Genomic DNA, 25237 nt, shown 5'->3' with positions numbered 1-25237 from the left:
CATTATTGAGTTGCAGGAGTTCTTTATATATCCTACATACAAATCCCTTACCATAGAAATAATTTGTAAAGATATATGTGTTGTCTTTTTTACTTTCTTGATGGTGCCATTTGAAGCAACACAAGCTGTTTAATTTTGACAAATCCAATTCATCTATTTTTCCTTTTGTCACCTGTGCTTTAGATGTCTCATCTGAGGCTTTGTGTAACCCAAGGTTGCAAATATTTATTCCTATGTTTACTTCTCAGAGTTTTTTATTTTTAGCTCTTATATTGGGCCTCTGATCCATTCTGAGCTAATTTTTGTATATTGTATGAGGTTGGGGTCAGCTTCATTCTTTTGCATGTGGCTATCAAGTTATTCAAGCACCATTTTTTTTCTTTGCTATTATTTATATTCTGATAATGGGGAAAAGGAGAATGGGGAGGAGGCTGAACAGTTGTTGTTTTCATCAATCAACAATAATCTCCTTCATCATAACCATTTGTTGAAAGGACTATTCTTCTCCATCAAATTGTCTTGGCACCCTTGTTGAAAATCATCTGATCATAAATATAAGGATGAATCAATTGATCCTAATAATTTTATCAGATTCTAATAATTTTATTGCAATACTCTGAACACAAAATAAGATTCATGTGGTCAGTTAAAAAGTTCTAGTAGAAGTTATTTCCTTTGATCTATATCACCAATAGTGTATTTTAAGGCTATAATGACCTTATTAATGAGAACTTTGAACACTACATAAATGGCTTACTTGTTTATGCTTTCTCTGTCAAGTCTTAGTTGATGTAATTAGAAATTTAAAGGATTGTTCTGTAGTCATACTTCCAAATATTCCTGAATATCTATCTCCTAAGGGTATATAAGTATTCTTTTGAAATTAAACATTAACAAAATACTGATTCCAGTAAATTACATATCCTTTATATCTTGACATAATTCAGTGTATTCATCTGACTCTATAACTAAGGCATAACTAATACACAATAACTAACATGAGTAGTTTTGTGTCAGTGTGTGAATCCTTTTTGACCAACCAATGCTCCAAATAGGAAAAATTGCTTCAGAACAAGCACGAAAAATAATTTCATTACTGGTATTATTTCTGATTCAGAGGTAATAGATGAGCTTGGGAGTGACACATTGTTTCAGAGTTTCACTAGTGACATTGATCTTAAGTTTTATTGCAAATTTCATGTTGTATTTGCTTTTCTTCTTCTTTTTTTTTTTTTTTTTAATTTTTTGGCTTTGCCACACAGCATGCAGGATCTTAGTTCCCAACTAGGGATGAAACCTATGCCCCCTGCAGTAGAAGCAGGAGGTCTTAACCACTGGACCACAAGGGAAGTCCTGTGTTATATTTTCTTTTATTCTGGTATATATTGCTTTGTGTATGTCTATGTCCCATGGTTTATTTAAGAACAAAGTGACGAATGATGTGGGGATTATAATCAGGAATATCACTGAACTTCACCTTCCCTCCAGCCAGTTTCCCAAAACTCCCTGTCCTCACTCCCTCTGTGTTGCCAGTTCCTTTCAGAGTGAATGAGGACTTAATCCCCAAAACCCTGGTAGAGACCCCAAAGTCTCCCCCTACCTCTTTTCTTTCCTTTGATTCCACTCCTGGGAAGGCACCTCAGTTTGAAGGTACGGGAAAGCCCAGAGTGGTGATAGACATGAAGGAAAGGCTTTACCCTCACAGAAAGAGACTGAGGGGTACAGCATAGTCAAGTGAGGGTCCCCATAATCTGGAGTGCCCAAAATCTGGCCCTGGGGCCAGAGAAAAGGATGCTGGTCTCTTTAAGAAAGGAGACACTGTAGCCTCAAAATCCTCTCATTGGGAATAAGCACTGCATGATCATTTGCCTTTCTGGTGAACCACACTTAGTTGCTGAAGCACACTTGGCCCATGTGCTTCTCAAGCCTGAGCTGCTGGGTGATGTGGGTTTTAGAAACTTATGTTGAGATGGATTCTGAGGCTATGTTTAGGATGAGCAGGAAAGAATGCTGTCATTAATGATACCCACCACTGAAGTGGAATGGGGGCATGGGGCTCACATTGTAGTATTTATGTGTGTGTGCATGCTCAGTTATGTCCGACTCTGTGTGACCCCATGGACTGTAGCCCACCAAGCTCCTCTGTCCATGGAATTCTCCAGGTAAGAATACTGAAGTGGCTTGCCATTCCTTTCTCAACAGGATCATTGTGACCCAGGGATCAAACTGGGGTCTACTGCACTGCAGCCAGATTCCTTATGATCTGAGCCATCAGGGAAGCCCTTGTAATATTTAGGAATTTAGTTTATCTGTAATGAAATTGGAAAAAAATAGTGGCATAATCATATTACTAGTTTTATGTCTTTATTGGTCCAGGGTTGATTTGGCAGATCCAAAAGTAGGAAGTCAAGAGATACCTGGAGAACAGGCAACTTTGGCCTTGCAGTACAAAACAAAGCTGGTAAAAGGCTAGCAGGGTTTTGCCAAGAGAACGCACTGGTCATAGCAAACACCCTCTTCCAACAACACAGGAGAAGACTCTACGCATGGACATCACCGGATGGTCAACATGGAAATCAGATTGATTATATTCTTTGCAGCCAAAGATGGAGAAACAATACACAGTCAGCAAAAACAAGACCGGGAGCTGATGGTGACTCAGATCATGAACTCCTTACTGCCAAGTTCAGACTTAAATTGAAGAAAGTAGGGAAAACCACTAGACCATTCAGTATGACCTAAATCAAATCTCTTATGATTAAATGTGAAAGTGACAAACAGATTCAAGAGATTAGATATGATAGAGTGTCTGAAGAACTATGGATGGAGGTTTGTGACATTGTACTGTAGGCAGTGATCAAGACCATCCCCAAGAGAAAGAAATGCAAAAAGGCAAAATGGTGTCTGAGGAGGCCTTAAAAATAGCTGAAAAAATAAGAGAAGCTAAAGGCAAAGGAGAAAAAGAAAGATATACCCATTTGAATGCAGAGTTCCAAAGAATAGCAAGGAGAGATAAGAAAGCCTTCTTCAGTCACCAATGTAAAGAAATAAGGAAAGCAATAGAATGGGAAAGACCAGAGATATCTTCAAGAAAATTAGAGATACCAAGGAACATTTCATGCAAAGATGGGCACAAAAAAGGACAGAAATGGTATGGACCTAACAAAAGCAGAAGATATTAAGAAGAGGTAGCAAGAATACACAGAATGATACAAAAAAGATCTTCATGATCCAGATAACCACGATGGTGTGATCACTCACCTAGAGTCAGACATCCTGGATGTGAACTCAAGTGGGCCTTAGGAAGCATCACTACGAACAAAATTAGTGGAGGTGATGGAATTCCAGTTGAGCTACTTCAAATCCTAAGAGATGGTGCTGTGAAAGTGCTGCACTCAATACACCAGCAAATTTGGAAAACTCAGCAGTGGCCACAGGACTGGAAAAGGTCAGTTTTGATTCCAACCCTAAAGAAAGGCAAAGACAAAGGATCTTCAAATTGCTGCACAATTGTACTCATCTCACACGCTAGCAAAATAATGCTCAAAATTCTCTAAGCTAGGCTTCAATAGTATGTGAACTGTGAACTTCCAGATGTTCAAGCTGGATTTAGAAAAGGCAGAGGAACCAGAGATCAAATTGCCAACATCTGTTGGATCATTGAAAAAGCAAGAGAGTTCCAGAAAAACATCTACTTCTGCTTTATTGACTACACCAAAGCCTTTCACTGTGCAGATCACAACAAACTATGGAAAATTTTTCAAGAGATGGGAATACCAGACCACCTGACCTGCCTTCTCAGAAATCTGTATGCAGGTCAAGAAGCAACTGGTAAAACTGGACATGGAACAACAGACTGGTTCCAAATCGGGAAAGGAGTACGTCAAGGCTGTATATTGTCACCCTGCTTATTTAACTTATATGCAGAATACATCATGTGAAATGCTGGGTTGGATGAAGCACAAGCTGGAATCAAGATCACCAGGACAAATATCAATAACCTCAGATATGCAGATGATACCACCCTTATTGCAGAAAGCGAAGAGGAATGAGAGCCTCTTGATGGAAGTGAAAGAGGAGAGTGGAAAAGTTGGCTTAAAACTCAACATTCAGAAAACTAAGATCATGGCATCCCGTCCTATCACTTCATGGCAAATAGATGGGGAAACAATGGAAATAGTGACAGACTTTAGTTTCTTGGGCTCCAAAATCACTGCAGAATGTGACTGCAGCCATGAAATTAAAAGATGCTTGCTCCTTGGAAGAAAAGCTCTGGGAAACCTGGACAGCATATTAAAAAGCAGAGACATTACTTTGCTGACAGTGGTCTGTCTAGTCAAAGCTATGGTTTTTCCATAGTTATGTATGGATGTGAGAATTGGACCATAAAGAAAACTGAGCACTGAAGAATTGATGCTTTTGAACTGTGGTGTTGGAGAAGACTCTTGAGAGTCCCTTGGACTGCAAGGACATCAAACCAGTCGATCATAAGGAAATCAATTCTGAATATTCATTGGAAGGACTGATGCTGCAGCTGAAGTTGCAATATTGTGGCCACCTGATGCGAAGAACTAACTCATTGGAAAAGACCCTGATGCTGAGAAAATTTGAGGGTCAGAGGAGAAGGGGACAACAGAGGATGAAATGATTGGATGGCATCACCGACTCAATGGACATGAGTTTGAGTAAGCTCTGGTAGTTGGTGATGGACAGGGAGGCCTGGCATGCTGTAGTCCATGGGGTCGCAAAGAGTTGGACACAACTGAGCAACTGAACTGAACTGAACTGACAATGTCCTCAGAGAGCCAGGTCTTGCTCTCTTTCCTTAACCCAGCCATCCTTAACATGTGCTTGTTCCTTTGTAGTTGCAAGATGGTTGCCCAAGCTCCAGTATTGCATTTGAGATCCAGTTGTAAAGAAAAATAAAAGGCAAGGTCAGCTAAATTGCCCTTCCATTTTAAGAAAGCATTCTCAGAAAGCTCATCCAACAACTTCCACTTAGATTTTATTGGCCAAGACTGCATAGTATGGTCACATCCTCCATCTGCAAGAAGTACTGGGAGATGTAGTTTTAAGCCAGGCACACTTATACAGCCATCAAAACTAGTGTTCTTTCCTTATGATCAGGGAGAACCCGTATTAGGAAGGCCTCTTAGTTTCGCCCACAAGTCCTGTTTTATAAATAGGCATCCTTCAGCTTTACAGAGCAAAAACTGCTCCCCTTCCTCCCCCAACACACACACACACACACACACACACACACACACACACACAAGCAGCATTGCTTTTCTGCAAAATGTTGATAGCAACTGTGGGCCTCTGAACTGTGTAAAAGATGAGGGTGGGAAGAACATATCTATCACCTAGTGTTCTACTACTGAAACCGAACTTAAAATTTTATCATAAGATTTTGTGTGTTATTTTCTTTTATTCTGGAATATATTACTATAGTCGGGATCAATATAAATCTAAGAGCACTGATATCATTATGGAACAGCTCATTATTCTTTAGGATCCCAGATCCACATTAACCAGCAGTATACTTTGGGCAAGACACTCAATCTCTCCATGCCTTAGTTTCCTAATTTGTAAACTGCTGATAGTACTTTTTATAGGAAAGGTGATCAGATAATTTATGTCCAAACTTGAAAAATTTATATTCTGGAGTGAGTGAAGTTGCTCAGTCATGTCCAACTCTTTGAGATATCATGGACTGTAGCCTACCAGACTCCTCCATCCATGGAATTTTCCAGACAAGAGTACTGGAGTGGGTTGTCATTTCCTTCTCCAGAGGGTCTTCCTGACCCAGGGATTGAACCCTGTTCTCCCACATTGCAGGCAGACGCTTTACCATCTGAGCCACCAGGGAAGCCCCATATTGGAAGGGGGATATTATTAATAATCATGCTTGTACAAGTGGCACAAGCAAGGACCACTCCAGGCAAGCTGAGGACTATGGTTATCCTATTTTTAAATGCAGGTGTGAGTGTGCATGCTTAGTTGCTTAGTTGTATGGGACTCTTTGAAACCCCATGGACAGTAGCCTGCCACGTTTTTCTGTCCATGAAATTTTCCAGGCAAGAATACTGGAGCAGATTGCCATTTCCTACTGCATGGGATCTTTCCTGCCAAGGGACTGAACCCATGTCTCTTGCATTGGCAGGTGGATTCTTTACCACTGTGCCGCTTGGGAAGCCCCTTAGAGGCAGTTGAGAGAATTAAATGAGAAAATAAATATAAAGCACATAGGACAAAGCCTGACACACAGAAAGTGTTCGGTAGATACTAGTCAATATTTGATTTTACTATTGAATTGAAAAGTTTTATTGTTTTGGCTTTGCTTTTCTCTCTTTTAACAATACTAAGTTTGATATTCTTCTTTATGATAAAGGATAGTGGGCTGAAATAAGGAGAGCTTAAGTTTTTCAAGACTAAGAAAAACCTAACTGAAAGTTAAACATCCAAACTCTCTAAAGGAGGAGCAATGTTGAAAGATACTGCAGAATTCCTAGTTATAAGGAAGATGCTGGAATTACAGTGTATGACCTGTGAAGTGTTCGTACCATCAGAAGCATGAATAGAAGAAGTGGAATTTTAATGGTTTTGTGTAACATTTCTCAAAGGTTTTGGTCTGAAGATCCCTTTACATGTAAAAAAAAATTTGAGCACCATAAAAAGCTTTAGTTTATGAATTATATCTATTGATATTAGAAATAAAAATGGAGGCAATTTAAAAATATTCATTTAGGCAATTCCCTGGCAGTACAGTGCTTAGGACTCCACACTTTCACTGTCAAGGGCCTGGACTGGATCCTTGGTCAAAGAACTAGGATCCCTCAACCACTCCTTGTGGCCAAAAAAATTATTTTATTCATTTAAGATAACTTCATCAAGTATTAACACAACTAACATATTTAAATATAAGAAACTATCTTTATAAAATAAAAACTGTTAGAGGGTTCATGTTTTACCTTTCTACAGATCTTTTTGACTGGTTTAGTAGGGTTGAATTTGTTGCAATACGTTATGGTAGAAAAGTATGAATAAGATACACTGTTGGAAAAGTGAGGGAGTATTTTAACAGCTTTTCTAGATAATTATGGTTATTCTTTGATACTACACCAAAACTCCACAGTAGTTTCTTAAAGGTTTATTATAAATTGAGATCTGAAATCATATCAATTAACTTTTTGTACTGTTACATTAAAGCACATCAGTCTGTTCTGCACTTTGAATGAATCTTTAACTCATGATTTTGTAACATCATCCATTATTCAGTTGGAAAATATTGTTTCACTGAGTTAGGCAGATATTTCAAATGTTCACACATTTCAGAAACCTAATACTTTAGAACATTCTAGAAAACATATGACACACATCCCACTAGCCATCGAAATGATGGTATCATCACATGTCACGTTGCCTCTGGAAAACTCCATGGTAGATTTGTGCAAAAATGAGAAGAATAAGGACAAATCATGTCTTATTATGAAAATAGTTTTGACTGCATGATTCATTGAAAAAGTTGTAGTCTCAGGCCATACTTTAAGAACAGTTGATATGGTATGATATGAGCTATTAAACAAAGAAAACAAACAAAAGAAAACTTACCACCTCCTTTTCTCTCTTTTAAAAACCAGTAGACAATATGACATAACACACAAACAGTAAAAGGCTAAAATATAGTCTCAGGTGGCAACTGCAAGTCTCTTTACAATGAAGGTAAGTAGACAAGCTTATAGAAACATATGATTTGTAATTTAAAGGTCTTTTCTCATTTTTGGAGAGTTTGAACCCTGTTAATTATTAGCATTTCAAAGCATGAGAGTAGCTCTCTTTGGGGAGCTCAAAGTGCCTCACTTCTTGGTCTTCTCCCCATTTCCCCCAACCCCAATCCCTGCCCAAGATGGAATCTTTGCAGAAACATACAGGGTGGCAGAACAATACTAAAAATATTTTAGTACATGTTTTCTGTTTGCAACTTAGATTGTAAGCTACTCGTTTTCTATGGAAAGAGTTTTCTTTGCAAGTACAGAATAGAAGATGGTATTCTTACATGAAATTTGTTGCATGTGAGGAACTGCTAGATAAACCTGTTTTGCTCTCCTTGTTCTATTATTCCAGGCCCTTCAAAGTAGGATGATAGCGCAGCCTGATCCTAGTTTTTGGAAAAAGCTGCTTGCTAACTAGTTTAGGCTGCAAGAAATTCATTCAGCAATACTGCCACGGAGAAACGTTTTTTAGGTGCCTTGCTCCTTACTATTCAGTTTCCCAATGCACTTATCACATCCTTCTAGCTGCATGGTAGGTCCTACTGTGTGGTCTCCTGGGAAATGAACTGATTTCAAGATTACCTACCCTTCAGCAAACACCTTTTGTACTTTCTTTTAGGAAAGTCTGATTTTATCTTAGATGAATCCAGACTTAGATACAGTGTTAGAGGATGTCAAATCAATTAAAATTATTTACACTAAAGCATGAATTAAAGACGGATATCAAGTGCTTAAGAACCAAGAACAAACCGATGGACTGAACAAATAAACTTGAAAAGGTGTGGCCACAACACAGTACTCAGCTTTTCTTTGCAACCATAATAAAAGCCAGTAAGATATAGCACAGGGAACTCTACTCAATACTTTGTAAACACCTATGTGGAAAAAGAATTCTTAAAAAGAATGGATATATGTATATCGGACTCACTTTGTTATACACCATTAACTATCACAACAGTTTGAATCAACTGTATACGCCAATTAAAAAAACCCAAAAAACAGTTAAGTCATTTAAGTTTTAATCTCATTGTCTTAAGTGCCCAGGCCATAACTGAAAGACAAGGCTGGTAATGCAATAAGTGAGACCTGAGATCACTAAATGGTTATGTTTTGCAGACCCACAGATTTAGATAGTTAAGGTGAAAGAGGGTGAAGTGACAAGATGACAATTCTCATTTGAGCAAGGTGTTTTGACTTCAAGGCCGTTGGTAATAATTCTGAGACCCTCTTGACGTTTCATTATTCCTCGTATTTGTTTTAATTTCAGCACTGGAATGAAAACTCCAGACTCTGATTTACAACTGTTTTCAGGTTAACACGGGGCCTGGAACTTGGGAGTACATGACATAGTTTAAGCTAATGCCACCCCCACCCTCTTTTGCAGGGCGCCCTCTCTTCCCTTCTCGCAGCTGTTCCAACTCCCGGGCTTGGCTGAGGGTAGACGACGGGGTGACTACCCGGCCCCAAAAGCCATTAAGGGCGTATTCCTGAGTCTTCAGATTCTCGCTGTCGCCATGACCTTTCAACAGGCAGGCGGTACGGCGCCTGCGGTGATCCGGAGCCGGCAGCGCGCGTTGGATGCAAGCAACAGGCACGACCAACGTGCCATTACTGCGATTCTCCAGCGACAGCAGTGGGCAGCACATGAATCTTCTTTCTTTAACCCTTCTTCACACAGAGGCCCACCCTCACCGGACGTGAAGCTCTCTCTACTTACGTCACTTCCGGCCCGGAGCCAGCCGCTTGGCGGAAGCGAGCACGTCCGTGCGCGGTAACTTTGTTCCCGCCTCCTTTGCCCCTGACACCAGTCACCTTCGGCTTTCTCGGAGCGCGACGTGCGTGCGCGTCCCCGGCCTTGCGTCAGGGCCGAGGGGAAAGGCCGAAAGAGCGAGGCTAGAAGGAGGGGTTGCGGAGGTTAGGGCCCAACCAGCAAGTCCCGTCGTCCTCCCTCCTCCTGACGAAGAGCGGAGAGGGAAGGGGAGGAGCGAGCCGGGCCGGCCGCGCACTCCAGGAGCCTCCTCGTGGAGGGGGGGAGCGGAGGAAAAGGCCAGCACCGCCACCGCTGCTCGCGGCGGCGGAGGAAGAAGAAAGTCAGGGCCCTTACCCACCTCAGACTCAGAAACGCCCCCCCCCCCCCCGCCCCCATCTCCCCGGAAACAGCCCCCCGCCCAGCCCCGCACACTCGCTGCCCCAACTGTGAGCCGCAGCCGGGTCGCCCCCGCCTCGCCCCGCCCCGCCGCCCGTCCCTGCGGGCCGCAGAGTGCGCGAGGCCTTAGGCCGGGAGTTGTTGTCAGGCCCAGGCCACTTCCGAGGCGCCCGTCGTGTGTCGCCGCCACTACAGGAGGACGACGTCGACGCTGAGGAGGAGGAGGAGGCGGCGGCGGAGGCGTGTTGTTGTCTCGCCCACTCCCCTCCCCTGAACTCGCACCCAACGTCAGGGCGCGATGAAGTGAAGCGGCGACGAAGGTGGTACTTCCGCGTTGCGCTACCGGAGCCGAGAGCGCAGCCGAGGCCGCTCCCCCCACCCCTGGGGGGCACTTGGAGGACTCCGGACTCCCCCGCAGGTCAGCGCCCGGCGCATCTGGTGTTTTTGCGGCTGAAGCTAGGAAGACGAGAGCGATCGGGAGCTCCTCCGCCCGGATTCCTGCTGCCCTCGGGCCCGGAGGCCGCTACGTACCCCACTGTGACCTGGAACCCAGGGACCCAAGTCCCGATCCGGATTATCGTGGCGCTTCTCCCGGACGGCCCTGGTGCTCGGTGTCCCTCCGCCGTCGCTGCCGCCGTTCCCGTTTCCGGCGGGGGAGATGGCCAGGATCTGACCCGGGAGGAGGCCGCACCCGCGCCGCGCTCTGCGGCGGGCTCTAGGCGATGCCGAGCAGCTCGGACACGGCGCTGGGGGGAGGCGGGGGCTTGAGCTGGGCGGAGAAGAAGTTGGAGGAACGCCGCAAACGGAGGCGATTCCTGTCCCCTCAGCAGCCGCCGCTGCTGTTGCCGCTCCTGCAGCCGCAGCTCCTGCAACCGCCGCCGCCCCCGCCGCCTCTGCTCTTCCTGGCTGCTCCCGGCACGGCCGCCGCCGCAGCCGCCGCCGCCGCGGCCTCCTCCTCTTGCTTCAGCCCGGGCCCCCCTCTGGAGGTCAAGCGGCTGGCGAGAGGCAAGAGGCGCGCAGGAGGGCGGCAGAAGCGGCGCCGCGGGCCCCGCGCCGGGCAGGAGGCGGAGAAGCGTCGGGTCTTCTCGCTGCCCCAGCCGCAGCAGGACGGCGGTGGCGGTGCTAGTAGCGGCGGGGGTGTGACCCCGCTGGTGGAGTACGAGGATGTAAGCTCCCAGTCCGAGCAGGGGCTGCTGCTGGGGGGGGCCAGCGCGGCAACGGCGGCGACGGCTGCCGGGGGAACGGGGGGCAGCGGCGGGAGTCCGGCCTCCTCCTCCGGCACCCAGCGTCGCGGGGAGGGGTCGGAGCGCAGGCCCCGCCGGGACCGCCGCAGCAGCAGCGGTCGCAGCAAGGATCGCCACCGCGAGCACCGACGGCGGGACGGGCAGCGCGGCGGCGGCGAGGCCTCCAAGTCCCGCAGCCGCCACGGCCACGGCGGCGAGGAGCGGGCCGAGGCCGCTAAGAGTGGCAGCAGCAGCAGCAGCGGCGGCCGGCGGAAAAGCGCCTCGGCCACGTCCAGCAGCAGCAGCAGCCGTAAGGACCGAGACCCGAAGGCCCATCGGAGCCGGACTAAATCGTCCAAAGAACCGCCTTCGGCCTATAAGGAGCCGCCCAAGGCCTATCGGGAGGACAAGACCGAGCCCAAGGCCTACAGGCGGCGGCAGCGGTCCCTGAGCCCGCTGGGAGGCCGGGACGACAGCCCGGTGTCCCACCGGGCCTCGCAGAGCCTGCGGAGCCGCAAGTCTCCCAGTCCGGCGGGAGGTGGCAGCAGCCCCTACTCGCGGCGGCTGGCCCGCTCCCCGAGCCCCTACAGCCGCCGCCGCTCCCCCAGCTACAGCCGCCACAGCTCCTACGAGCGCGGCGGCGACGTGTCCCCCAGCCCCTACAGCAGCAGCAGCTGGCGCCGCTCCCGGAGCCCCTACAGCCCGGTGATCAGGTGAGTTCGGCGTCCCGAGCGTCCGTCTTGGGCTGGGCCGGCCAGAGCCCTGAGGCTGGGCTGGAGGTGATGAGACTCCGCAAAATTCGGGTCCGCGGGCGGGGCGAGAAACCCCACCTCGATCGGGGCTTCCGGTGGGGAGGGGCGCTTTCGCGCGCCCGGGACCCCTGTTGGGGCGTTTGGAGGGGACAAAGCGACAGGTCCAGCAGACTCTCCTCGCCCTGGAAAGGAAAGTTCTGGGGAAGAGTTCAAAGTTTTAAACTTGTTGCATTGATATATTAACAGGTTTCTCTAAACTGCTCTTAGCTTTTCCCAGCCCAGTTGCTTTGGGTAAACCGAGAGGTGGTTGGATTTGTCACAATTTGAAAGCTCTCAGAAGAGGTTTCATTGCTGGAGACGCAGGACTGGGTTGCGGCTTAGGGAGTAAATAGTGGAGAGTGGGCAGCAGGTGCTGATGTCAGAGTTAGGTGTGGGTTGCGTGTGTTGCACATGAGGAGTACAGCGATGGGAGAAGCAGCCTTTCTGTAAAGTTCGTTGTTTCAGTATGTGAAACAGCTGAAGTGAAGTCTCATGGTTATAAATTTTGAAAATGCTTATTTTACATTCTTGTGTGAAATATTTTTTTCACCTGACCTTCCAGTCCTGGTTTTAGAAAGAAAAAAATGGCGAGATTGTGGTTTCATTGTTTGTTTGTGTGACACTCAGTTGCTGATAACGTCATTTAAATACACTCTAGTTGCTGTGATCCAGTATAGTGACCGAGTGAATGACTTAGTACTGAACGTTTCTTACACTATTACACTATCTGCTATTTAAATTATTTACATTAAAGTTAACTAAACCTTTGAGTATCAGGATTTTTGTTCAAGTATCATTGAAAAGTATAATTTGATCTAGTGAAATTGGAGTAATTCTTTTATGCATCTGTTATGCCTTACCTGTTATGTAATACTCTTTTCCAAGAAAAGTGTGTGTCTGGATATAAATTTATATCTTTTAAGCAAAATAAATTGAAAGTAACTTTTGAGGATATTTCATGTTCTTAAATTCCCTTAGATGTGTGGGAATTCTAGGCTTTATAGTTTAGGGTATTAGAAAATGTTTGTCAGTTTTTTTTTTTTTTTCTATTAGTCTTTTCAATAATGCCAAGCAGCTGCTGAGCGTGGTTATGTTGGATACAATATGTGTACCTGTAAAATTAGATCTTCTTGAAGCGTCAGCCTAGTGTTTGTAAAGATGTGATTCCAGCAGAGATTTGTGTTTGTCTTTAAACCAAAACAGCTGTACCTTGCAGGGTTGCAGCACACTTAATAGTGCTAGTTGATGTGTTAAGCAGAGAATATCAAGATTGAACACTCAATTTCACCATATCTAGCTTCTATATCTTGTGTGAGTTTATATTTTACTTTAAATGAAATTTGTTAGATTTGCCAAAATGTTTGTATTTTTTGCAGGTAAATTTGTTTTTTATTGATTAGGTCTAAGTTTCAGTGCTTTAGATAGATAGTAAGTGTATGATGCAGGTTTAAGAATGAATTTTGTGTTTAACAGACTTCTTAGTTGCTAGGTACTTCAGTGAGGTCCTTTATTATCTAATAGTGCTGTGTATTTTCTATTTATTACAGAGCAGCGTTATGTGTGGTTAGGGGTGTTATTTTATATTTAGCAAGTATTTATTGAGCATGTATTATATGCCAGATAACTGTTTTAGGGACTGAAATATAGCAGTGAAGAAAGACAAGGTCCTTCCCTTTATAAGCCTGGCATTCTAGAGGATCATTCATACAGAATCTTTTCATGGTGTCTGTACTGATCACCCATGTTTATAAATGGTTGGATTTCGAAGAAGCTTTAGAATAGATTGGCCAACATTCCTGACAACTAGCCTTTTGACTGTGTGCATGTATACATCTAATAGAGGTGGGAAGATGTTGTATTACTTTGCGACAGCCTATTCTGTTAGATTTGGAACTTCTACTGCTGGTTTGCCCAGTTTCTTAGCAAGTCCCTGGGAGATTCCATTTCCTAAACTTTAACAGGGAAATACTTGTTTTTTAGGATTATTTCAAGGATTAGATGAAAAATTTGTGTTTTGTGTGTATTTAAAATTGGTAAATTTTGCTGTATTTGTTACATCTCAATAAAACTGATATTTTTAAAGGGAAAAATTTGTGTTTTGTGAAGTATAGAAATATTATAGAGTATTACAGAAACATAACATTGTAGAATATTTATTGAATAGCTTGAATTGCTGGAATTTTTCATATTGAAACCAGAAATCTGCCTCCACATAACTTCTGCTCAGTGCTTTGAGTTTAGCTTTTTGGAATAGTTCAGAGCAAACATGTATGCTGTCTCTTCAAAATGTAGACAGTTGTGTCTTCTGAGTCTTTTTTTTGTCTGGGTCAAAAACCTAATTTTTCATACAGTTTTTAGATTTCACATTGTATTATGCCTAGTTTGTCAAATGTCCTACTTGAAAATAGAACTCAGAATATATAGTTAAAATAGTTGATTGAAAAACTTGATTTTTAAATATAGCAAATGTGTTGTTACTGTTTTGGAACAACTAATTGATCTCTCTTGTTCACGTTAATGCAGAAAGATGGCCCACATTGTTTAATGAATAGACTGTTTAATGAATAGACTGTTGGATTGTGAGCTCCATGAAGGCAATTAGCCTGTCTTGCCTACCATTGTATTCCTAGTGCTCAGAGTAATATCTGGCACCAGTAGACTTACTAATTGTTAAATGGGGACAGAAAGGGATGATGGAGTTTACTGAGCATATGAAATACTGTGGGCCTGGATACTTAAGAGTTTAATAGCAACTGTGTGTTTTGCTATAGGAAATAGCAGAGTGATACTTTGTAGCACTCAGGGAGCTTATATAATAATGAATTGTCAGTGTAGATATTTTAAGGAAATGCATGCATGTTTAAAATGGTATTGAAACCATGAAATGAAAGTTTTTCTCTGTATTCCTAGAATAAATGCTCTATTCCATTGACTTCTACTTCCATTGACAACCTGCTCTTTGCCACCATCTGAATCTTTAGCCCCCTGCTGCTCATGCTTTTCATAAAGTCCTTTTTTACTTTTTTCTCTTTTAAGACCAGGTTACCATATTTTCTTTGCTAGTTGACAGTCGGGGTGGTAGAAGTCACATAATTCTGCTGATTGGCCTTACAATAAATGTGCAAGTGAACTGAAGAGGGGCTGTGTGGAATGAGAGAGAGTGGTACTGACATTTAGATTTTACTGAGTGCCAGGCATTGACCGATACTTAACATACATTCACCTGCAAAGTCATATTGTGGTTGGAACATTCTTGTTGATAGACTGGGAAATGGAACCTCTAAAAAGTTAAGTGATTTGTTCCAAGGTCAGCTTGAATTCAAACGCTGAGCTGATCCTGAAGTATAAACTCTTGATAGATATTGTGCTGTAGGGGCTCAGGGGAGCTGACTACCTCACTTGGCGATCTGTTTTGCTAAAATTTACCCCGTTTGGTTACTTGTGTGTTAATTTCTGTTTTCTGACCATCTCCGCAGCATTTTGAAGATTTAAAAAATTTTTCAAAAAAACCCAAATTCTTCTAAAGGTCCTTTCAGGTCATTTTGTCTTTTAATTTGTAGGTTTTATGAATAGGAGGCTAAAAACATTTCTTGGAGGCACTAGTAATACTTAGTTATTGCAATGGCATGTCTTGGTCTGAAGTCACTCAAGTCAGACCAGTTGCGATCAGTACAATAAATTGCTATATGTAACTGATTCCTTTTCAGAACCTGTGGAAGTTCTTTTCCACCAAGAAGCAGCAGAATCCTCAATTATGGAATAATGAGACCCTGAGGATCTAAAGACAGGCATAAATTTAAATGAATTTACTAGTATTCACTTGCATATGTTGTAGGCTACCTCTGTTGTAGATTATTTAGTGTTTTGTCCTAAAAACCAGTGCTCAGAAATCAAATGAAGACATTCCAGAATTTTTAAAACACTATTACTGATAAAATACTAATTTGATATGTACTTACTAGAAATGTCATGAATATCCATAGATGAATTGAGTTCTTAAAATGCTTTTCAAAAGAGTTAAAAAGATAGATTAGTTGAATAAATGCAGAAACACTCAGAAGGGGTGGAAATTAAGGTGAACTGTCTTAAATCTCTAAACCAGTAATCACCCCTTTCATTCCCAAGATGGCCTTGTGTCTTGCTACTTCTCTGACCAAACCTTACCTGACATTTACGTCTACTCATTCTGTATCACATTTTTGTTTTAACACTGAATACTGCCTTAGTTCAGGCCCTCATTTGTGATCAGACTTCCTGTTATTCCTTTCTTTCCTGTTCATCCATTCTTTTCTTCCCAGTTCATTCTTTATCCAGGAGAGTTTTCTGAAAATTTTGGTTAGGTTGTGTCACTTCCATTAATTAACTCCACATTTTCTAGTGCATTGTCAGGTATGGCCTTTTATTATCTGGCCCTGTTCTATCAGAGTTCTACTTTTAGAGGCACTTCTATTTCTCTACATTTTTACTTTTGCTGTTCCTTTAGCTTGGAATCTCTTTCTCTTCTTTGCCTCCACCTTTGCAGCTCAAAATCCAGCTCAAATTCCACCATCCTGAGACCTTTCTCCATTCATCCAGAAAAAGTTAATTCCTTTTTTTATATCCGTATAGCACTTTGCTATAGCTTTAATGTAGAGCTTTTAAAAATTTAATTGTTTGTCTGACTACATTTCCCTACTAGATTGCAAGCTCTTAGAAGACAAATTCCAAAGTGTATTTATTAGTGGTTGAATTAATTTAAATATTTTTCTCCACAGATTAATGCAAACCAACTTTTGCACAGATGCCAGTTGTATCTCTAAACTTACCTACTGTTTTGGTTCACATATACCCCAGGATGGGGGAAGTAATTGTTTTGATTTTTAAGTGAAGAATTTAAGAACCTCCCTCTTTTAGCTTTTACTTAATTGGAATGAGTCAAGGATACTGGGAGTCACTTCTAATGTGCATAGAATGAATTCAGGGACTTCCTTGGCAGTTCAGTGGTTAGGACTCTATGCTTGGGGCCAGTGTTCAGATCCCTGGTTGGGGAACTAAGATTCCACATGCTAGGATGTGTGGGAGCCCTCCCCTACTTCCCCACAAAAGAATAAGTTCAGACTTGGTGTTAATATTTGCACTCTGTTGTGTGATCAAGATAATGATCTGTTTTTCTTGGTGAAAATTTTCTGAATAAACTTTATGTCAAACTTTCATTTCCTAACTCTGAAAAATTAATAGCTATTTCTGAAAAACCAGTTGAAAGTTAATGTTGTGTAATATTAATGTTTAAGGTCATTTAAATTTTTTATTCTGTATGCTTTCTATGAATGTCACTTAAGTTTTTGCTGTTATTTTTGTTTTTGGTTGACTTTCTTTCATATGTAGATACTTGTAAACTTTAAAGTGGATGTTGGAAGCAAAAGTGTTTGCTGGAAAAATCAGGTCTTGTTTAGTTGCTCAGTCATGTCTGTCTCTTTGCTACCTCCCATGGACTGCTGCACGCCACGCTTACCTGTCCTGTACTGGAGTTTGCTCAAACTCATGTCCATTGAGTCTGTGATGCCATCCAACCATCTCATCCTCTTTTGTCCCCTTCTCTGCCTGCTTTCAATCTTTCCTAGCAACATGGTCTTTTCCAGTGCATCAGCTCTTCACATCAGGTGGTCAAAGTATTGGAGCTTCAGCCTCAGTCCTTCCAATGAATATTCAGGACTGATTTCCTTTAGGATTGACTGGTTTGATCTTGCAGTCGAAAGGACTCTCAAGAGTCTTCTCCAGCATCACAGTTCAAAGGCATCAATTCTTCGGCATTCAGCCTTTTTTATTGTCCATCTCTCACATCTGTACATGACTACTGGAAAAAACATAGGTTTGACTAGACGGACCTTTGTTGGCAAAGTAATGTCTCTGCTTTTTAATATGCTGTCTAGTTTTGTCACTGTTTTTCTTTCAAGGAGCAAGTGTCTTTTAATTTCATGGCTGCAGTCACTGTCCACAGTGATTTTGGAGCCAAGAAAATAGTCTGTCACTGTTTCCATTGTTTCCCCATCTATTTGCCACAAAGTGATGGGACCAGATGCCATGATCTTCATTTTTTGAGTGTTGAGTTTTAAGCCAGCTTAATCACTCTCCTCTTTCACCTTCATCAAGAAGCTCTTTAATTGCTCTACTGGAAGAGGTCAGTTTTCATTCCAGTCTGAAAGAAGGCAGGTCCAGAGAGTGTTCAAACTACTGTACAGTTGTACTCATGTCACATGCTAGCAAAGTATTGTTGAAAATCCTTCAAGGTAGGCTTCAACAGTATATGAACTGAGAACTTCCAGATGTAGAAGCTGGATTTAGAAAAGGCAGAGGAACCAGAAATCAAATTGCCAACATCTGTTGAATCATAGAAAAAGCTAGAAAAATCAGAGGTATTATTCACAGTGATTTTTGTTTCTTGAATTTCTACACATGTAAATTATGTTAGAATCCAGTGTTCTTAATGTGTTTAAAAAATAAATGTAGGTTAGAGCATAAAAATCTAGGCTGGAAATTGGAATTTACATAAATGGAAATGAAAAAGGTAGTGAGAGGAACTGGAAACTGAAAGTAGCTAATGGGTTGCATGCCTCCCCTTTTCTGTTTCTGCATTTTCAGTTGCATAGGGATACTTTCACTGAGGTATTTTATTGACACTTCAAACTTAATTTGTCCACCTTTTAATTGATTATTTCACTTCTCTTGGAGTCATTTCTTTTTCTGATATTGCTCTTCATTATTTTTTGTATATCCTCAAAGAATAATAGAGGCTTATGTAGACATCTTGGTAGTACAGAGAAGTATAAGAGATTAAAAGTCCCTTTGAATCCACCTACCTGAGATGATCACCCTGTGTCATTTTGATGAACATTCTACTAGACTTCTGTGCATATATTTGCAAGGACATAAGATTTTACATAACACGCTCTAATTCTATTTTGTACCCTGTACTCCATAGTGTATTTTTTATATTGACTCCTAGTATTGTGTTAGGTAAATAGATCGTAACTTGTTTGGCCAAGTCCGTTTTGCTAGATTCTTAGTTTTTTGTTTTTTTCTCTATGATCATGTATGCATAACAAAATTTTTGTGTGCATTTGTTCATAATCTCTCCTAGATTGGATTTCCTAGGGATAAAATTGCTGGGGTCAATTTATAGGCTTATAAGCTTGATACACTATCATATTGCCCTTTAGAAGACTTTTATCAATTTATATTTCCCTATGATGTGAGAGTGCCTGTTTCTTTGGTCTCACCATCACTTGGAATTGTCAGATGTCCCACTTTTTTTAAATTTGTGTTTCTAGTAAAGATGCCTTTATTTTCATTCATATATTGAATGTTCTAATTTCTTGATTAATTATTTTATTTGTTGTTTTTCTAATGTATAAGAGCTCTTTCTACTAGATACGAAGTGTTTTTTGTGGTACTAATATTTTTGTGAGTCTTTTAACCTTCTTTATATAGCTTTTAGTTTTAATAAGTTTTTGATTTGTGTGTGCATACATGTTTTAAGTGGCATTAGTTTCTCTCAGACATCCAGTGGGAAAACCTTAGTAGTACTTAACTCTTCTCCTTCGCGAGTTCTGATGAATTGCTGGTTCTGATTGGTTCTTCTGTAATGTTCTTTGTGTGGTGTGCTCAGTCACCTCAGCTGTGTCTACCTCTGTGACCTTGTGGGCTGTCGCCTGCCAGTCTCCTCTGTCCATGGGATTCTCTAGGCAGCAATACTGGAGTGGGTTGCTATGTCCTTCTCCAGGGGATCTTACCGACCTAGGGATTGAACCTGTATCTGCCTGCGTCTCCTGCATTGCAGGTGGATTCTTTACCCACTGAGCCACCTGGGAAGCCACCTGGGAAGTAATGGTCTTTCGTGGGCTCTTACTTAGTTTGGAACTCTCTAGCTCATGTCTCTCGGAGAAGGCAATGGCACCCCACTCCAGTACTCTTGGCTGGAAAATCCCATGGACGGAGGAGCCTGGTAGGCTGCAGTCCATGGGGTTGCGAAGAGTCAGACATGACTGAGCGACTTCACTTTCACTTTTATGCATTAGAGAAGGAAATGGCAACCCACTCCAGTGTTCTTGCCTGGAGAATCCCAGGGATGGGGTCGCACAGAGTCAGACACGACTGAAGTGACTTAGCAGCAGCAGCAGCAGCAGCAGCTGATGTCTCTATTGTTGATTCTGCTTGCTTTTGGGCTTTACATTTTTGAGTCCCTCCTGTTTTCTGCATTCAAATTAATCTTAAAATACCACTTTGAATCTGTCATTTATCTATAAAACATGTTTACAGAGTCAAATTCTTGAGTTGGGTATTTAAGATTCTCCATTGTAGACAGATCTAAAATAACCTTATTTCTCACTGTATATGCTGATGACAATACAAACTGGACTCCTTACTATTCTAAAAATATGGAGTTGTAAGCTCCTGTACCTTGATTTATGTTGCACCTTTCATTGGCCAGTCCTGCTTGTCCATTCTTTGAACCATAGTTTGGGTGTCATCTTATCTATGAAGCCTTCATTAATCTCATCCCAAAGTGCTTTGTCTTAATGCTTTTTTCTCTGAGATCACTTTTATGTATACTTACTACATCCAGGCTTACATTAAATAGAATTCTCCTGCCTAACCCCAGGTATATTGGACATGTTTTATTTATTCATTTTTTAAAATTCAGTTTTATTGAAGTATAACTTTACATATAGTGTAATTCACCAGTTTTAAGTATATAGTTAAATGGATTTTGGCAAATACACACACACACACATCTGTGTAACAGTCATCACAGTCATGATAACTGGAGCGTTTTTGTTGCCTCCGAAACTTCCCTATGCCTCTTTGTGGTCCATTCTCTGCTTCTACCTGTGGTCCTTGACAACCATGAATTTACTTTCTGTCACATTAGTTGTACTTTTCTTGATGTCATATAAATGGAATTATATGGTATGTAATTTTTGATGTCTACCTTTTACTTAGCACACCTTTGAGATTCACTGATGTTATTGTATGTTCTAGTGGTTTGTTCCTTTTTATTGCTGAATGATATTCCACTTATGAATATACCACAGTTTGCTTATCCTGCTACCCAGTTGATATACAATTGAATTGTTTCCAGTTTGGGGTTGTTGTGAACAAAGCTGCTGTGAACATTTGAATATATATATATATATATTTTTTTTTTTTTGATGAGCAAATTAGGGGTGGGATTGCTGTGTTGTATGGTTAAGTGAATGTTTGACTTTATAAGAAAATGCCAGCCTGTTTTCCAAAATGGCTGTACCATTTTGCATTCTAGTTGGCCATGTTTGAGCATTCCAGTTACTTTAAATTCTTACTGAGACTTCAGCTTTTGTCTTTGATTTTAGCTGTTCTAGTTGATACATAGTGGTACATCATTGCGGTTTTATTTACAGTTTCCTAATGTGGGCCTTAGAAAGCATCACTACGAAAAAAGCTAGTGGAGGTGATGGAATTCCAGTTGAGCTATTTCAAATCCAGAAAGATGATGCTGTGAAAGTGCTGCAGTCAATATGCCAGCAAATTTGGAAAACTCAGCAGTGGCCACAGCACTGGAAGAGGTCAGTTTTCATTCCAATCCCTAAGAAAGGCAGTGCCAAAGAATGCTCAAACTACCACACAATTGCACTCATCTCACATGCTAGTGAAGTAATGCTCAAAATTCTCCAAGCAAGGCTTCAGCAATACGTGAATCATGAAATTCCAGATGTTCAAGTTGATTTTAGAAAGGGCAGAGGAACCAGAGATCAAATTGTCAACATCCGCTGGATCATCGAAAAAGCAAGAGAATTCCAGAAAAACATGTATTTCTGCTTTATTGACTGTGCCAAAGCCTTTGACTGTGTGGATCACAATAAGCTGTGGGAACTTCTGAAAGAGATGGGAATACCAGATCACCTGACCCACCTCTTGAGAAACCTATATGCAGGTCAGGAATCAACAGTTAGAACTGGACATGGACCAACAGACTGGTTCCAAATAGGAAAAGGAGTATGTCAAGGCTGTATATTGTCACCCTGCTTATTTAACTTATATGCAGAGTACATCATGAGAAACGCCGGGCTGGAAGAAGCACAAGCTGGAATCAAGATGGCCAGGAGAAACATCAGTAATCTCAGATATGCAGATGACACCACCCTTATGGCAGAAAGTGAAGAGGAACTAAAAAGCCTCTTGATGAAAGTGAAAGAGGAGAGTGAAAAAGTTGGCTTAAAGCTCAATGTTCAGAAAACTAAGATCATGGCATCCGGTCCCATCATTTCATGGCAAATAGATGGGGAAACAGTGGAAGCAGTGTCAGACTTTATTTTTTTGGGCTCCAAAATCACTGCAAATGGTGATTGCAGCCATGAAATGAAAAGATGCTTACTCCTTGGAAGGACAATTATGACCAACCTAGATAGCATATTAAAAAGCAGAGACATTACTTTGCCAACAAAGGTCCGTCTGGTCAAGGCTATGGTTTTTCCAGTGGTCATGTATGGATGTGAGAGCTGGACTAAAAGAAAGCTGAGTGCAGAAAAATTGATGCTTTTGAACTGTGGTGTTGGAGAAGACTCTTGAGAGTGCCTTGGACTGCAAGGAGATCCAACCAGTCCATCCTAAAGGAGATCAGTCCTTGGTGTTCATTGGAAGGACTGATGCTGAAGCTGAAACTCCAATACTTTGGCCACCTCATGCGAAGAGTTGACTCATTGGAAAAGACCCTGATGCTGGGAGGGATTGGGGGCAGGAGGAGAAGGGGATGACAGAGGATGAGATGGCTAGATGGCATCACCGACCTGATGGACCTGAGTTTGAGTAAACTCTGGGAGTTGGTGATGGACAGGGAGGCCTAGAGTGCTGCAATTCATGGGGTCGCAAAGAATCTGACATGACTGAGCAACTGAACTGAAAGACTAGTACTGTTGAGCTTCTTTCTAGTTGCTCTTCGTGTCTTCCATGAAGTATCTTAAAATGTTTTGTCCATATTCTTTGTGAATTGAATTGCTTGTCTTATTGAGTTGTATGAGTTCGGGACATATCCTGGGTACAAACTCTTTATCAGATAACATATTTTGTAAAGATGAGCCAGGCTGTGGCTTACCTTTTCTTAACAGTAATTTCAAAGAGCAGAAATTTTTAATTTTCATGGAATCCCACTTGGCAGTCATTTTATTTTATGATTTCTATTCTTTGTCCTCCCATCCTGCCCTCAAACTGCCTAATTCATGTTCAGAGGTTTTCTCCTTGAGTGTTTTTTTTTTTTTTTAATTGAAATATAGTTGATTTATGGTGTTGTGTTAGTTTCTGGTATATAGCAAAGTGATTCAGTTATTTTTATGTATATATATCCTTCTTCATTATTGATTATTATGAGATATTGAATATATATATCCTTGGCTTTGTAATATATATTTTTAATTTGTCACAGTCTACCTTCATGTATCATATAACATTACAGGAGCATATCTCCATTTTCTTCTTGTCTTTTGCACTATTCTTGTCATGTTTTATTTCTACATGTGTATAACATATGTTATACGTAGACATGAAATGTAAAATGAGAAAAGTTACTTACCTACTTTATATATCTTTTTAAAAAATGTCTCATTTTATTTTTGGCTGTGCTATATCTTCATTGCTGTGTAGGTTTTTCTCTAGTTGAGATGAGCAGGGGCTTCTCTCTAGTTGTGGTGTGTGGGCTTCTCTTTGCAGTGGCCTCTCTTATTGTGGCTCCCAGGCTCTAGAGCATAGGCTCAGTAGTTGTAGCACATGGGCTTATTAGTTGCTCTGTGACATGTGTGATCCTCCCAGATTAGAGATTGGACCTGTGTTCATTGCATTCTCATGTCTTGGCAGGCAGATTCTTTACCACTGGGCCACCAGAGAAGCCCTTATATATACTTTTTCAAGCATTTCTCTTTCCTTTGTATAGACCCAAATTTTAATATGATATTTTTTCTGTAGCCAGAGGGATGGTTTTGAACATTTCTTTTAATGTTGGTCTGCTGTTTTATCTGTTTGAAAAAGTCTCCATTGTGAAAGATATTTTTGCTAGGTATAGAATTCTGTATATACTTTCCCCCCCCCCCCAGGTACTTATTTCATTTCTAGCTTGCGTAATTTGATGAGAATTTTCATAATTGTTTTTACTTCAGCCACTGGATTTTAAGTTCCATGAAGTTCTTTTTTAATCTTGGTGTCTCTTAAGCATTTGTCACCTGTGTGTATCTATAGGTGATAGATACTTGATAAATAATTTTAGATTGATTTGAATTACAAAATATCCCACATTTCAAAATTGAATAACACTTCATAGGGATTGCATTGAATCCAGAGATTAATTTGAGAGTATTCCTGTCTTTATCCATTGCTTGTATTGTTGGTGTTCAGTTGCTCAGTTGTGTCTGACTTTGCGACCCCATGGGCTGCAGCATGCCAGACCTTCCTGTCCTTCACCTTCTCATGGAGTTTGCTGAAACTCATTACCAAACTTGAGTTGATGATGCCATCCAACCATCTCATCCTGATTGAGACCTGATGCTGGGAAAGACTGAGGGCAGGAGGAGAAGGGGGTGACAGAGGATGAAATTGCTTGTATATAAAACTATTAATACATTTTGCTATTAACAGGATCTCATATTGGCCTTGAAATAAATTCCTGATGACCAGAGCTAGACTAATCAAAACTATGTGCCACTGTGCAAGTCAGGTATCAAGCCCTTCTGTGTTCTCCTGTCTTTCTTCTTTCTCTCTTCAGAAATACATTTGAAGACATGATTCAGTGAAACATGAAGACAGGGTTATGCTCAGTGGATTAGAACTTGTTTGCCTGAGCAAATCAGCAAAAGTCAACCGTGTGTTTTCTATTTTTTTTTTTTTTTAACTTTTAGTGTGGTGTTAGGAACATAAGGAAAGAAGATATATCTTTAAAATAAACATGAAGCAATTCGGTGTTATTTATTTTTTCTAGTTTTAAAGTATTGTACAGTTTACTCTGGTTTTAAATGGTACAGTCAGTGGTTTTTAGTATATTCACAAAATGAATAATTCCTGCATAATAAAAAAAACTGAAACAACTTAAGTACTCTGAATAGGGGAGCAGTTAAATAATTTATGGCACAGATATGTGATTTGCAAATATTTTTCTCCCTTTGTATCACTTTGCTGATGTCTGTTAAACACAAAAAGTTTTAAATTTTGATGAAGTCTAGTTAATTTTTCCTTTTGTTGCTTGTGCTTTGGTGTCATATCTAAGAAGGCATTTCCTAATTGAAAGTCACAAAAATTTTCTCCTATATT

At 41.4% G+C, this 25237-nt stretch overlaps 1 protein-coding gene and 1 long non-coding RNA gene across 5 annotated transcripts in view; one reads left to right on the top strand and one right to left on the bottom strand.

Moving 5' to 3' along the window:
* LOC133072419 (uncharacterized) overlaps positions 1-10587 on the bottom strand; it is a 61063-nt gene extending 50476 nt beyond the window's left edge. For both annotated transcript variants that reach the window (XR_009696732.1, XR_009696733.1), the window contains exons 1-2: positions 10450-10587; positions 3262-3467 (exon numbers count right to left, since the gene is read on the bottom strand). This is a non-coding gene — a long non-coding RNA (uncharacterized LOC133072419). The remainder of the gene's footprint in view (positions 1-3261; positions 3468-10449) is intronic.
* Positions 10494-25237, top strand: part of CDK13 (cyclin dependent kinase 13) — a 125211-nt gene continuing 110467 nt past the window's right edge. For all 3 annotated transcript variants that reach the window (XR_009696729.1, XM_061165658.1, XM_061165657.1), the window contains exon 1: positions 10494-11854. Coding sequence is in view for 2 of the 3 variants with exons in the window: in XM_061165658.1 (XP_061021641.1) it covers positions 10641-11854 (1214 nt within the window). In the remaining variant the exon portion in view is untranslated. The remainder of the gene's footprint in view (positions 11855-25237) is intronic.

This window comes from Dama dama, chromosome 18 (assembly GCF_033118175.1).
Source record: "Dama dama isolate Ldn47 chromosome 18, ASM3311817v1, whole genome shotgun sequence".
Lineage (NCBI taxonomy): Eukaryota > Metazoa > Chordata > Mammalia > Artiodactyla > Cervidae > Dama > Dama dama.
This window is presented reverse-complemented; position numbering and strand designations above follow the sequence as displayed.